The following is a 13,814-nucleotide window of genomic DNA, read 5'->3' on the forward strand; positions in this document are numbered from 1 at the left end:
ACAGGAAAGATTAGCCTCTACAATGGAACCTAGGTAGGTGATCTCATCTTTCCTGGTGATAACAATGTCACCCACTTTTATAGTGAAGTCACAGACTTTCTTAAGGTTGATATGGGACCCAAATAGGATGGATTCCGTTTTACCTAAGTGTATGGATAGCTTGTTGTCAGCGAGCCAGGTGCAAATATTAAGCAGTAATATTAGCAGTAATGCTACTTTTGGTAGCAACGCTTGTGCCCCACACTTGACAAATTAAAGTTGTCTATTTGACATATTCCCTCTTGAAGCCGAACCACCGGCAGACGATGGACCCCATGCTGTTTTTCTTGGGAATTAATTCTTCCTTCATTTGTTACTAGGGGTGCAACGGATCAAAAAACTCCTGGTTCAGATTGTTTCTCAGATCAGAGTCACGGATCAGATCATTTTTCGGATCAGCAAAAAAAAAAAAGACAAAACAAATAAAAATAAGTTTTGTCGTTTTGTTTTGTAACACTTTTTAATTATTAATTAATATATATATATAATCAAGTTCAAGTGCACAAGGCATAATATCTTCTTTTTAACATTATTAATGAAAAACAGTGCCACATAAAAAGGGATTTCTCCTTTCTTTAAACTTGGACCAATGACCATTAATAAAAAAAATAAACAATTTCAAGTGCAACATAAGAATGCGCAACAGCTTCCTTGAAACACAGGTAGTGAAATAAAGCTTGACATCTGGAGTGCTGCTGCTGTCTTCCACACTTGGAGCCATGGATTGTAGAATACTTGTTTTCAGTGGGAGGATCATTGACACAGATGGTGAAGTTTCAATGCTCAGCAGAGATGTAACAGTTTTGAGGGGTTCAAGCACCTGGAGGACATCCTCTGCCACTCTCACATCATCATCAGACAGGATGATGATGTCTTTGACATTTGTCTTCAGTGTCTTGTGGGTCAATGCAGAGTATATAGCTGCCTGATGCTCCAACATATCAAAAGTGCAGTTCCACCTTGTTGGGACATCATGAGTAGGCAGCTTTAGCATTTCTTGCTTTGTCTTAAGCACATGAGCAGATGTTGTGCTTGGGTGGAAGTAGGAAACCTTCCTGATCCTCCCAAGGAGGCGCTCCATCTTATTGACTGAGATGTGATGCCAAATTCAGTACATGTGCAAAGCAACCTACCTGTGGTCCCAGTCCTGCCTCATTCACTGCATTGATTTGATTTTTGGCATCATCAGTTGTGACTAGGATATCTTTATCTTCCATTCCTCCATTGCTTGTGTCAATACTTGCGCAAGGGGACTTTCGTAGAGGGGGCGTGTCTTCTCATCTCCCACTCTGCTGTGATGAAATGACCGCTTATCGTCACATAGTTCCCCTGGACCTCCACCCTTCTATATCGCACAGAGTCAAACCTGCGATATATGGCATATATCGATATATCGCCTAGCCCTAGACTATTATACAGTATCATTCACATGTGAATGATATAGTCTATTATACAGCATTATTCACATGTGAATAATATAAATACAGTCAATTATCCAGCATTATTCATATGTGAATATAGTCTCCTCTCTGAGCTGCCACCTTATCGTGGTAGAGGAGTTTGCGTGTCCCAATGATCCTAGGAGCTATGTTGTCCGGGGGCTTTATGCCCCCTGGTAGGGTCTCCCAAGGCAAACAGGTTCTAGGTGAGGGATCAGACAAAGAGCAGCTCGAAGACCTCTATGAAGAAGACAAAACATGGACCCAGATTTCCCTCGCCCGGACGCAAATGATTTTGTGATTTATTTTATTTTATACGCTAGGCTAAGCCACAGCGCCTCATATGTTATTTTTTTTTGTAAACTGAATTTAATATGGAAAAACATGGGGAAAAAAAAGTATTTTCTGACTTTGGAAGTCAGGCCCGGAGGTGGGGCACGATGGCGAGCGCCTGTTCCCATGGGGTCCGGCCGGGCACAGCCCGAAGAGGCAACGTGGGTCACCACTCCAATTGGCTCACCACCCATAGCAGGGGCCATAGAAATCGGGTGCAATGTGAGCTGGGCGGCAGCCAAAGGCAGGGCACTTGGCGGTCCGATCCTCGGCTACAGAAGCTAGCTCTTGGGACGTGGAACGTCACCTCACTGGGGGGGAAAGAGCCTGAGCTAGTGCGCGAAGTGGAGAAGTTCCGGCTGGATATAGTCGGACTCACTTCGACGCACAGCAAGGGCTCTGGAACCACTTCTCTCGAGAGGGACTGGACCCTCTTCCAATCTGGCGTTGCTGACAGTGAGAGTCGACGGGCTGGGGTGGCAATTCTGGTTGCCCCCCGACTTAAAGCCTGCACGTTGGAGTTCAACCCAGTGGACGAAAGGGTAGCCTCCCTCCGCCTTCGGGTGGGGGGACGGGTCCTGACTGTTGTTTGTGCTTACGCACCAAACAGCAGTTCAGAGTACCCACCCTTTTTGGGTACACTCGAGGGAGTACTGGAAAGTGCTCCCCCGGGTGATTCCCTTAATCCTACTGGGAGACTTCAACGCTCATGTTGGCAACGACAGTGAAACCTGGAGAGGCGTGATTGGGAAGAATGGCCGCCCAGATCTGAACCCGCGTGGTGTTTTGTTATTGGACTTTTGTGCTCGTCACAGTTTGTCCATTACAAACACCATGTTCAAACATAAGGGTGTCCATATGTGCACTTGGCACCAGGACACCCTAGGCCGCAGTTCCATCATCGACTTTGTAGTTGTGTCATCGGATTTGCGCCCTTATGTTTTGGACACTCGGGTGAAGAGAGGGGCGGAGCTTTCTACCGATCACCACCTGGTGGTGAGTTGGCTGCGATGGTGGGGGAGGATGCCGGACAGACCTGGCAGGCCCAAACGCATTGTGAGGGTCTGCTGGGAACGTCTGGCAGAGTCTCCTGTCAGAGAAAGTTTCAATTCTCACCTCCTGAAGAACTTCGAACATGTCACGAGGGAGGCGCTGGACATTGAGTCCGAGTTGAGCATGTTCCGCACATCTATTGTCGAGGCGGCTGATCGGAGCTGTGGCCGCAAGGTAGTTGGTGCCTGTCGAGGCGGGAATCCTAAAACCCCTTGGTGGACACCAGCGGGGAGGGATGCCGTCAAGCTAAAGAAGGAGTCCTATCGGGTCCTTTTGGCTCATAGGACTCCGGAGGCAGTGGACAGGTACCGACAGGCCAAGCGGTGTGCGGCTTCAGCGGTCGCTGAGGCAAAAACTCGGACATGGGAGGAGTTCGGGGAACCCATGGAAAACGACTTCCGGACAGCTTCGAAGCGATTCTGGACCACCGTCCGCCGCCTCAGGAAGGGGAAGCAGTGTACTATCAACACCGTGTATGGTGCGGATGGTGTTCTGCTGACCTCAACTGCGGAAGTTGTGGATAGGTGGAAGGAATACTTCGAAGACCTCCTCAATCCCACCAACACGTCTTCCTATGAGGAAGCAGTGCCTGGGGAATCTGTGGTGGACTCTCCTATTTCTGGGGCTGTGGTTGCTGAGGTAGTTGAAAAGCTCCTCGGTAGCAAGGCCCCGGGGGTGGACGAGATCCGCCCGGAGTTCCTTAAGGCTCTGGATGCTGTGGGGCTGTCTTGGTTGACAAGACTCTGCAGCATCGCGTGGACATCGGGGGCGGTACCTCTAGATTGGCAGACCGGGGTGGTGGTTCCTCTCTTTAAGAAGGGGGACCGGAGGGTGTGTTCCAACTATCGTGGGATCATACTCCTCAGCCTTCCCGGTAAGGTTTATTCAGGTGTACTGGAGAGGAGGCTACGCCGGATAGTCGAACCTCGGATTCAGGAGGAACAGTGTGGTTTTCTTCCTAGTCGTGGAACTGTGGACCAGCTCTATACTCTCCGCAGGGTTCTTGAGGGTGCATGGGAGTTTGCCCAACCAGTCTACATGTGCTTTGTGGACTTGGAGAAGGCATTCGACCGTGTCCCTCGGGAACTCCTGTGCGGAGTGCTCAGAGAGTATGGGGTATCGGACAGTCTTATTGTGGCGGTCCGCTCCCTGTATGATCAGTGCCAGAGCTTGGTCCGCATTGCCGGCAGTAAGTCGAACACATTCCCAGTGAGAGTTGGACTCTGCCAAGGCTGTCCTTTGTCACCGATTCTGTTCATAACTTTTATGGACAGAATTTCTAGGCGCAGTCAAGGCGTTGAGGGGTCCCGGTTTGGTCACCGCAGGATTGGGTCTCTGCTTTTTGCAGATGATGTGGTCCTGATGGCTTTATCTGACCGGGATCTTCAGCTCTTACTGGATCGGTTTGCAGCCGAGTGTGAAGCGACCGGAATGAGAATCAGCACCTCCAAGTCCGAGTCCATGGTTCTCGCCCGGAAAAGGGTGGAATGCCATCTCCTGGTTGGGGAGGAGACCCTGACCCAAGTGGAGGAGTTCAAGTACCTAGGAGTCTTGTTCACGAGTGAGGGAAGAGTGGATCTTGAGATCGACAGGTGGATCGGTGCGGCGTGTTCAGTAATGCGGACGTTGTACCGATCCGTTGTGGTGAAGGAGCTAAGCCGGAAGGCAAAGCTCTCAATTTACCGGTCGATCTACGTTCCCATCCTCACCTATGGTCATGAGCTTTGGGTCATGACCGAAAGGATAAGATCACGGGTACAAGCGGCCGAAATGAGTTTCCTCCGCCGTGTGGCGGGGCTCTCCCTTAGAGATAGGGTGAGAAGCTCTGCCATCCAGGAGGAACTCAAAGTAAAGCCGCTGCTCCTTCACATCGAGAGGAGCCAGATGAGTTGGTTCGGGCATCTGGTCAGGATGCCACCCGAACGCCTCCCTAGGGAGGTGTTTAGGGCACGTCCAACCGGTAGGAGGCCATGGGGAAGACCCAGGACACGTTGGGAAGACTATGTCTCACGGCTGGCCTGGGAACGCCTCGGGATCCCCCGGGAAGAGCTAGACGAAGTGGCTGGGGAGTGGGAAGTCTGGGTTTCCCTGCTTAGGTTGTTGCCCCCGCGACCCGACCTCGGATAAGCGGAAGAAGATGGATGGATGGATGGATGGATGGAATAATATAGTTTATAATACAGCATTATTCGCATCTGAATAACATAAATATAGTCCGTTATACAGAATTATTCACAAGTGAATAACATAAATACAGTCTATTACACAGCATTATTCACAATGTGAATAATATAAATACAGTCTATTATACAGCATTATTAACGTGTTAATAATATAAATACAGTGTATTTATACAGCATTATTCACGTGTGAATATTATAAATAGTCTATTATACAGAATTATTCACATGTGAATAACATAAACACAGTCTATTACACAGCATTATTCACATGTGAATAACAAATACAGTCTATTATACAGCATTATTCACATGTGAATAATATAAATAGTCTATTATACAGCATTATTCACATGTGATTAACATAAATACAGTCTGTTATATAGAATTATTCAGAAGTGAATAACATAAATACAGTTTATTATACAGAATTATTCACATGTGAATAATACATAGTCATACAGCATTATTCACATGTGAATAACATAAATACAGTCTATTACACAGCATTATTCACATGTGAATAATATAAATACAGTCTATTATACATCATTATTCACATGTGAATAATATAAATACATTATACATTTACAGTACATGTACAGTCAAAAGGAACATATGCATTATATATAGCTTATAAGTATTTGAGTATGTTGTACAACTCACCATCAACAACTCGGCGAATATCAGCCACATAAGCCGAAAACGTGTAAAAGACCCCAGGAGGACGATGTGAGGACAGCCCGTGACCCGCCAAGTCCACCGCCACGTATCGGCACTCTGGCAGGAAGTCAAGGACAAGAGAAGCGTATTCTCATTAACAGATTAAACTTTTTTTTTTTTAAAAAGGGCAGAATTAATTCTTCTGTTTGAATTCAGCACAGAAGCATGAACATATCTGTTGAGATGAATCTTCCACACGCGAGACAGTCATTGTTATATCATCGTTAAATATGCAGGACTAAAATGATGTTGAACTGTCGGATTGGTATTCAAAACAAATAGAAACGCAGGACATATACAAGTTCAACTGACTGACCTTTGGGCAGAAGTGGAATCAGAGTGTTGTAGGTTCCGCTGTTGTCAGCCCAGCCGTGCAGGCACAACACAGGACGCCCATGGTCAGGACCCCACGTTTTACCTCGGATTTCCCCCCAAGGAACTGGTATGGAGAGTTCTGGGCAAAAACAAAGCTCGCATATGTTGCCACCTCGACTTAAGAGTGTTTTGAGATGAGAGACGTCTCTGGGGTAATTGTTAGGCTTTGAGTTACAAGCAAATATTTGCCTTAGAACCATCTCCGCCATTAGTTAGTTTAGCCAGTTAGATCACATTCGGGCTTACTCGCAAGCATTAGCGTATAGTGACGTTCGAAATCATCAAAAATATGACAGGGATTGTCGCTAGAAATTGGAAGCGTGGCACCGCTAGTCTGCGCCATACTGAAGCCGAACGCCAGCCAAGTATGTTAAAATAATGTCTAAACGGCGAACATTTATCCATGAGAATATTGAGAAGCTACTTCATAAAACTGTAGTCGTTTTTCATACAATATTTATTGTCTAAAAAGGAGTTTTCATTATTCAAAGGCGTGTTACACTTCAACATTACCGTATTTCCTTGAATTGACGCCGGGTATACAGTATGCGCCTGCCTAGAATTACTGCAGGGTCAAACTTGCTTCGCAAAATAATTAGCGCATGCTTAGCATTACCGCCGGCTCAGGATTAACGCCGGGTCAAACTCGTTTCGCAAAATATTATTTTTATTAGCGCATGTCTAGAATTTCCGCCGGGTCAAACTCGTTTCGCCAAATAATTAGCATATGCCAACAATTTCCGCAGGGTCAAATTCGTCACGTCATGAGGGACACTTCACCTGTCATCATTTTCAAAATGGAGGTGGCTGATTTCAATAATTTGAAATCGCATAAAGGGAAGAAGATTAAGAGCTATTCAGTAGGATTTGAGGTCCAAGCTATTGAATATGCTAAAAAAAAACAGTAAGCAGCTATGTTTTATTAATATACCGTGGCTGGGTGTGTCAAATATGAGTTATTAAATGACTCCCGCCTCCTGGTGGTAGAGGGCGCTAGTGATCCTTCTTGCGACAACTCTGCTGCAGAAGAATTGACAACAAGCAGCAAGAGTTAGCAGCGATTGTTTATTTTTTCCTCTCGCTTGCACTTTTAACATGGAGGATTACATATCTAAAATAAAACAGTTTTCTAAACTGGACTTTCAATCGAAGCAGGACGTAATAAAGGAAGATCTCCATTGAGACAGAGCGACTTTTAAAACTGAAGAAAGATAGGGAAGACTTCTATAAACAAGTTATCTGTGATTTTTAATCAGAAGGAGCTGCGCATGGACTTCATTTATAGAAAATAAACTTTTTTTAATTAAATGTACTTTTCATGATGGTATCCTTACATCACACTCAAATTTATAAGCGCAGGCCTAAATTTACAGCATGCCTTTGGTAAGCGCCGGAGTGAGAAGAGGTTTTAAATTAATTAGCGCCCCGGCGGCAATTCAAGGAAATATGTCACAGAACCAATACAGCTCCTAAGTTGGGGGTGGGAGGGTGGGGGGGGGATTCGTCAGCAACCTGCGGCTCTCGAGTCACATGCCGATCTTGAGTGCGGGACTATTGGCTCCCTGGAGCTTTTTCAGAAATGTATGAAAATGTAAAAAGATGAGGGAAAAATATATTTTTTTGTATTAATTTAGTTTCTGTAGGAGGAAAAATATGACACCTAATTGTTAGAAATCACACTGTTTATATGCTTCACTGATGAGAGTATTTGCCGAGCGCCATTTTGTCTTACTAATTTTGGCGGTCCTTGAACTCACTGTAGTCTGTTTACTTGTACAACTTTCTCCGAAGCTGCCACAGAAAGATGCGTTTTATGCCACTCCTTTGTCTCATTTTGTCCACCAAACGTTTTATGCTGTGCGTGACAGCACAAAGGTGAGCTTTGTTGATGATATTGACTTGTGTGGTGTGCTAAATCCATTAGAAGAAGACCACCAGCAGTTTCCTTTAACTTTGACACACACATCTATACTTTTGGTCATTCTAAGACAGTCATTTCCAGGAGTTACCTCACCCTCTGAAAAGTTTTACTAATGTTTTCCAATGTGGTAAAAATGTGTAGAATAAATTTCAACATTTCTGTCAAAGAAGATTTACGTCAGCCTGCGACACATAGTCATTTTGATAGTAGGCTAATATAGACACTTACATCATGTGTTGTCTTCATTATAAGACTTATATAAGACTTTTAAAGTAATTTTGATAGTAGGCTAATATAGACACTTACTTCATGGGTTGTCTTCATTATAACACTTATATAAGACTTTTAAAGTAATTTTAATAGTAGGCTAATATAGCTAATTTAGACACATCATATGTTCTTTTCATTACAACACTTATATAAGACTTTTAATGTTATTTTGATAGTAGGCTAATATAGACACTTAATGGGTTGTATTTGTTAATAACACTTTTAAAGTCATTTTGATAGTAGGCTAATATAGGTTATTTAGACACGTACAAACCCCGTTTCCATATGAGTTGGGAAATTGTGTTAGATGTTCCATTCCCACCTAGTACCAACCTCGTCACGTCCGTTGTGTCCTGAGCAAGACACTTCACCCTTGCTCCTGATGGGTGCTGGTTGGCGCCTTGCATGGCAGCTCCCTCCATCAGTGTGTGAATGTGTGTGTGAATGGGCAAATGTGGAAGTAGTGTCAAAGCGCTTTGAGTACCTTAAAGGTAGAAAAGCGCTATACAGTACAACCCATTTACCATTTAATGCACTACAAAGACAACATATTTGATGTTCAAACTCAATTTTTTATTTTTTTTTGCAAATAATAATTAACTTAGAATTTCATGGCTGCATCAAGTGCCAAAGTAGTTGGGAAAGGGCATGTCCACCACTGGGTTACATCACCTTTTCTTTTAACAACAGTCAAAAAACGTTTGGGAACTGAGGAAACTAATTGTTGAAGCTTTGAAAGTGGAATTTTTTCCCATTCTTGTTTTATGTAGAGCTTCAGTCGTTCAAGAGTCCGTCGTATTTTACGCTTCATAATGTGCCACACATTTTCGATGGGAGACAAGTCTGGACTGCAGGGGGGCCAGGAAAGTACCCGCACTCTTTTTTTACGAAGCCACACTGTTGTAACTCGTGCTGAATGTGGCTTGGCATTGTCTTGCTGAAGTAAGCAGGGGCGTCCATGAAAAAGACGACGCTTAGATGGCAGCTTATGTTGTTCCGAAACCTGTATGTATCTTTCAGCATTAATGGAGCCTTCACAGATGTATAAGTTACCATTGCCTTGGGCACTAATGCACCCCCATACCATCACAGATGCTAGCTTTTGAACTTTGCGTCGATAACAGTCTGAATGGTTCGCTTCCCCTTTGGTCCGGATGACACAATGTCGAATATTTCCAAAAGCAATTTGAAATGTGGACTCGTCAGACCACAGAACACTTTTCCACTTTGCATGAGTCCATCTTAGATGATCTCGGGCCAAGAGAAGCTGGCGGCGTTTCTGGATGTTGTTGATAAATGGCTTTCGCTTTGCATAGTAGAGCTTTAACTTGCACTTACAGATGTAGTGACCAACTGTATTAAGTGACAGTGGTTTTCTGAAGTGTTCCTGAGCCCATGTGGTGATATCCTTTAGAGATGGATGTCGGTTTTTGATACAGTGGGATCAAAGGTCACGGTCATTCAATTTTGGTTTACGGCCATAATGGTTACGTGAAGTGATTTCTCCAGATTCTCTAAAGCTTTTGATTATAATATGGACCGTAGATGTTGAAATCCCTAAATTTCTTACAATTGCACTTTGAAAAACGTTGTTCTTAAACTGTTTGACTACTTGCTCATGCAGTTGTTGACAAAGGGGTGTACCTCGCCCCATCCTTTTTTGTGAAAGACTGAGCATTTTTGGGAAGCTGTTTTTATACCCAATCATGGGTATTTATTGCCACCTTTCCCAACTTCTTTGTCACATGTTGCTGGCATCAAATTCTAAAGTTAATGATTATTTGCAACAAAAAAAACATGTTCATGAGTTTGAACATCAAATATGTTGTCTTTGTAGCATATTCAACTGAATACAGGTTGAAAAGGATTTGCAAATCATTGTATTCCGTTTATATTTACATCTAACACAATTTCCAAACTCATATGGAAACGGGGTTTGTACATCATGTGTTGTCTTAATTATAACACTTATATAAGGCTTTTAGTTTTTTGCAGATTTTTATTTATTAGTCCAATATGGCTCTTTCACCCTTTTGGGTTGCTGACCCCTGCCCTAAGTTGCGGTAGACGACTGTATGTCATTTATTTCACTCCAGTCTGTGTAACATTGAACATGCATACAGTTGAGTGTGTTTGTATACAACCGTTAGCAGTCGTTCAATCTGAGGACTTTCATTAAAAGACTAAAGCTGTCACGATTTCCAGAGCTTTGACGCAGCTGGCAGAGGAAAAGTGTTTCAAAGTCTTCTCTACTAACATCAATGCAACATGCTGGTATCGAAGTATCGACCCTGCTGACAACAGCAAGGACAAAATTACCTGTTTGTTTCATTGCGAAGGTCGACAGGTTTCTGGCGTTTTTTTTAAAAACTCGGAACATTGATGAATTCGCACAGCTTTACTCGGCACACAGTAAAGATTGAAGCCGGGATTTGGCAATTTGACAACAAAAACCGAACATTTACTCCGACTTCTGGAAGAGAATATGCCGATCGAGCCGACAGGTGCTGTCGTTTCCGGGTTGGTTGTAACTCGTGACATTTACCGAACTCTCGATTGGACGCGCGCAGGGGGTGGAGCAACGGTGTACACCAATCAGCGCTTAAAAAGGGGCGGGGCTCAGCAAATGCGCCGAGGAGCGCGACGACGCGTTCATGCTGAAGCGACGTGGCTCCGTGGCGGCCATATTGGTGGGGACAAAGCTTCCTTAAAGGCTATAGACATGTATTGAAAATAACTCACAACTTGCTCATTTCTTCAACAATTTTCATGCAATTTACTTTAATGTCAACGTAAAACATATGCTATTATCACACAACATTTTTATTTCATTATATTAGACTTATTTTAGATTATTTGAACTGGACTCTCACGGTTATGTTAAATCCACTATGGATTGGATTTTCACAATATCATGTTAGATCTGCTCGACATCCATTGCTCTCGGTTCTCGGGAGGGGGGGGGGGGTGTGCCCACATATGCGGTCCTCTCCAAAGTTTCTCATAGTCATCATGGTCGACGTCCCACTGGGGTGAATTTTTCCTTGCCCTTATGTGGGCTCTACCGAGGATGTTGTTGTGGTTAGTGCAGCCCTTTGAGACACTTGTGATTTAGGGCTATATAAATAAACATTGATTGATTGATTGATTGATTGATTGATATCTCTGAAAGGTTATTATCTGTATCCTCGTTTCAACCATTCATTTTACCACAAATTGATTAACGTGGACCCCGACTTAAACAAGTTGAAAAACTTATTCGAGTGTTACCATTTAGTGGTCAATTGTACGGAATATGTACTGTACTGTGCAATCTACTTATAAAAGTTTCAATCAATCAATCAATCAATCAATCAATGGTACGGCGTGGCCTGCAACCGTACTCATGTTCTTGTTGTTTCAGTTTCCAATACTGTTGGACTCTATCCGCAGTCTTTCTTTGAACAGTAAGAGAGCGGGCATTCTGGGAGATTTCACGGGCGTTTATTAAAACATGCCACGGGTAAATGCTACAGCGTTGGTCTCACTGCCGCAACAGCATTGTCAAATGCGTATGTATGCAAACGTATGCAAAGGTCAGCCCACATGAGGGATTCTAACTGTCTTTGTAACAAAAGATAAGTCCAATGGGTCAACAAATCCATGGAAATAATTAAAATCATTATTATCATTTTAAAATATCAATATGTGAGGATGGTTTCTCCTTTTCAATATTTCACCTTTTGTACTATTTTTTTTAGCTATGGAAGACAGCTTGAATATAAGCTACATTCCAAAACATTCTTTGCTACAAGAGACTAGACGTACCAAAACACACATCAATGTGTACAAAACAACAGATAGTAGGCCTAAAAGTAAACGAAGAAGCCACATACATGTGCACGCTTAATCAAAAGTCAAAATAAGTTCAAAACAAAGTGTATATTACCTATAACATTCTAACAGTGTCTTGTACAACCATGACAATCTGCCCCTACTAGCTTAGGGTTGCCGTAGGTTCACGGCTCAAAAGGGGCGCGTCCCATCTACCGATTACTTTCTGACCAAACTAGCCTGATTAGCACTCCACACAAGTCAATAACATCAACAAGGTTCACCTTTATGCATTCAGCGTAAAACGTTTGGTGGACAAAACGAGACGAGGGAATGGCATAAAAAAACGTCTTTCTTTGGCAGCGTCAAAGAACGTTGTACGTGTAAACAGACTACGGGGAGTTAAAAGACTGCTGAAATTAGTAGGACAAAACGGCGCTCGCCAAATCCTCTCATCAGTGAAGCATGTTTAGAGGGATTTGTAACAACTAAGAAGGTTTGTGTCATGTTGGTCCTCCTACACAAACCATATTCAGACAAAAAATATATATATTTTTTTCCCTCATCATTTTCCATTTTTTATAAATTTTTCAATAAGCTCCAGGGAGCCACTCAGATGGCAATAAACCACCCTAAATATACCAAATATTAAAAATATATTTTTTGTTTTGTTTTATGCTCTTTGTAAAAAATAAAAAAAATAAAAAAAAATTGATTTCACTTTTGGAAAAAAGCTAATTTTTCCCCAAAAAAAGAGGACCAGTGCTTGGTCCTCACATGGTCGGTAGTTTTATGGATGTTTGCTTGTTGTGTTTTATGCTCTAGGTAAAGAAAAAAAAAAAAACTAAAGTTTGGGCGGTATAGATCGGTTGGTAGAGTGGCCGTGCCAGCAACTTGAGGGTTCCAGGTTCAATCCCAGCTTCTGCCATCCTAGTCACTGTCATTGTGTCCTTGGGCAAGGAACTTTACCCACCTGTTCTCAGTGCCACCCACATTGCTTTAAAAATTTAACTTCAATATTGGGTTTCACTATGTAAAGCGCCTTGAGTCACTAAAGAAAAACGCTATAAAAATATAATTCACTAAAGTTAACTGGTGGTTGAGAAGTGTTATTACACCCAAAACTCTTTCCTCTTCCATCCATCCATTTTCTACCGCTTATTCCCTTTCAGGGTCGCGGGGGGCGCTGGCGCCTATCTCAGCTACAATCGGGCGGAAGGCAGGGTACACCTCTTGTATTTGATAAACCTTATTTGTCATACCTTTGCAAAAGGTGCCACTTTAAAAATAAACTTGCTCAAAACCGTTTGTCCTTTGACCTTTACATTTTACAGATTTATCAAAGATGGGGAAGAAAATGCAGAGCATTTCGTTTTTTGGGTCAAAGGTGACTCAAGGGTTAAGTGCAAAAAATTAGCTTTACTGCGAGTCAGTATTTTGGGCTTTAGAATGAGAATAAAAGCCTGCAATTAACAGCATCGTTAGACCTTGGAACATCAATGCCTCAAGCAAGACTTGTACCTTCAGTGCAAACATGCTCAACTATTTGACAATGCATCTTTTGTTCTGATGTCATGATGATCCAAATGTGACAATGGTAGGATTAGTTTGGCGATGGAAGGACAAGCAAACAACACAATGTCACACACCTGCATATCAGAGATGGCA

General features: G+C 43.0%; 1 protein-coding gene across 4 annotated transcripts in view; it reads right to left on the reverse strand.

Annotated features, from left to right (window-relative positions):
• Positions 1–10,855, reverse strand: part of serhl (serine hydrolase like) — a 35,573-nt gene extending 24,718 nt beyond the window's left edge. For all 4 annotated transcript variants that reach the window (XM_061906162.1, XM_061906167.1, XM_061906177.1 and 1 more), the window contains exons 1-3: positions 10,653–10,855; positions 6,084–6,221; positions 5,711–5,824 (exon numbers count right to left, since the gene is read on the reverse strand). In XM_061906162.1, coding sequence (XP_061762146.1) covers positions 5,711–5,824; positions 6,084–6,221; positions 10,653–10,713 — 313 coding nt within the window. In that variant the 5' untranslated portion in view covers positions 10,714–10,855. The remainder of the gene's footprint in view (positions 1–5,710; positions 5,825–6,083; positions 6,222–10,652) is intronic.
• Positions 10,856–13,814: the final 2,959 nt, after the last annotated feature.

This window comes from Nerophis ophidion, linkage group LG01 (genome assembly GCF_033978795.1).
Source record: "Nerophis ophidion isolate RoL-2023_Sa linkage group LG01, RoL_Noph_v1.0, whole genome shotgun sequence".
Taxonomy (NCBI): Eukaryota; Metazoa; Chordata; class Actinopteri; order Syngnathiformes; family Syngnathidae; genus Nerophis; species Nerophis ophidion.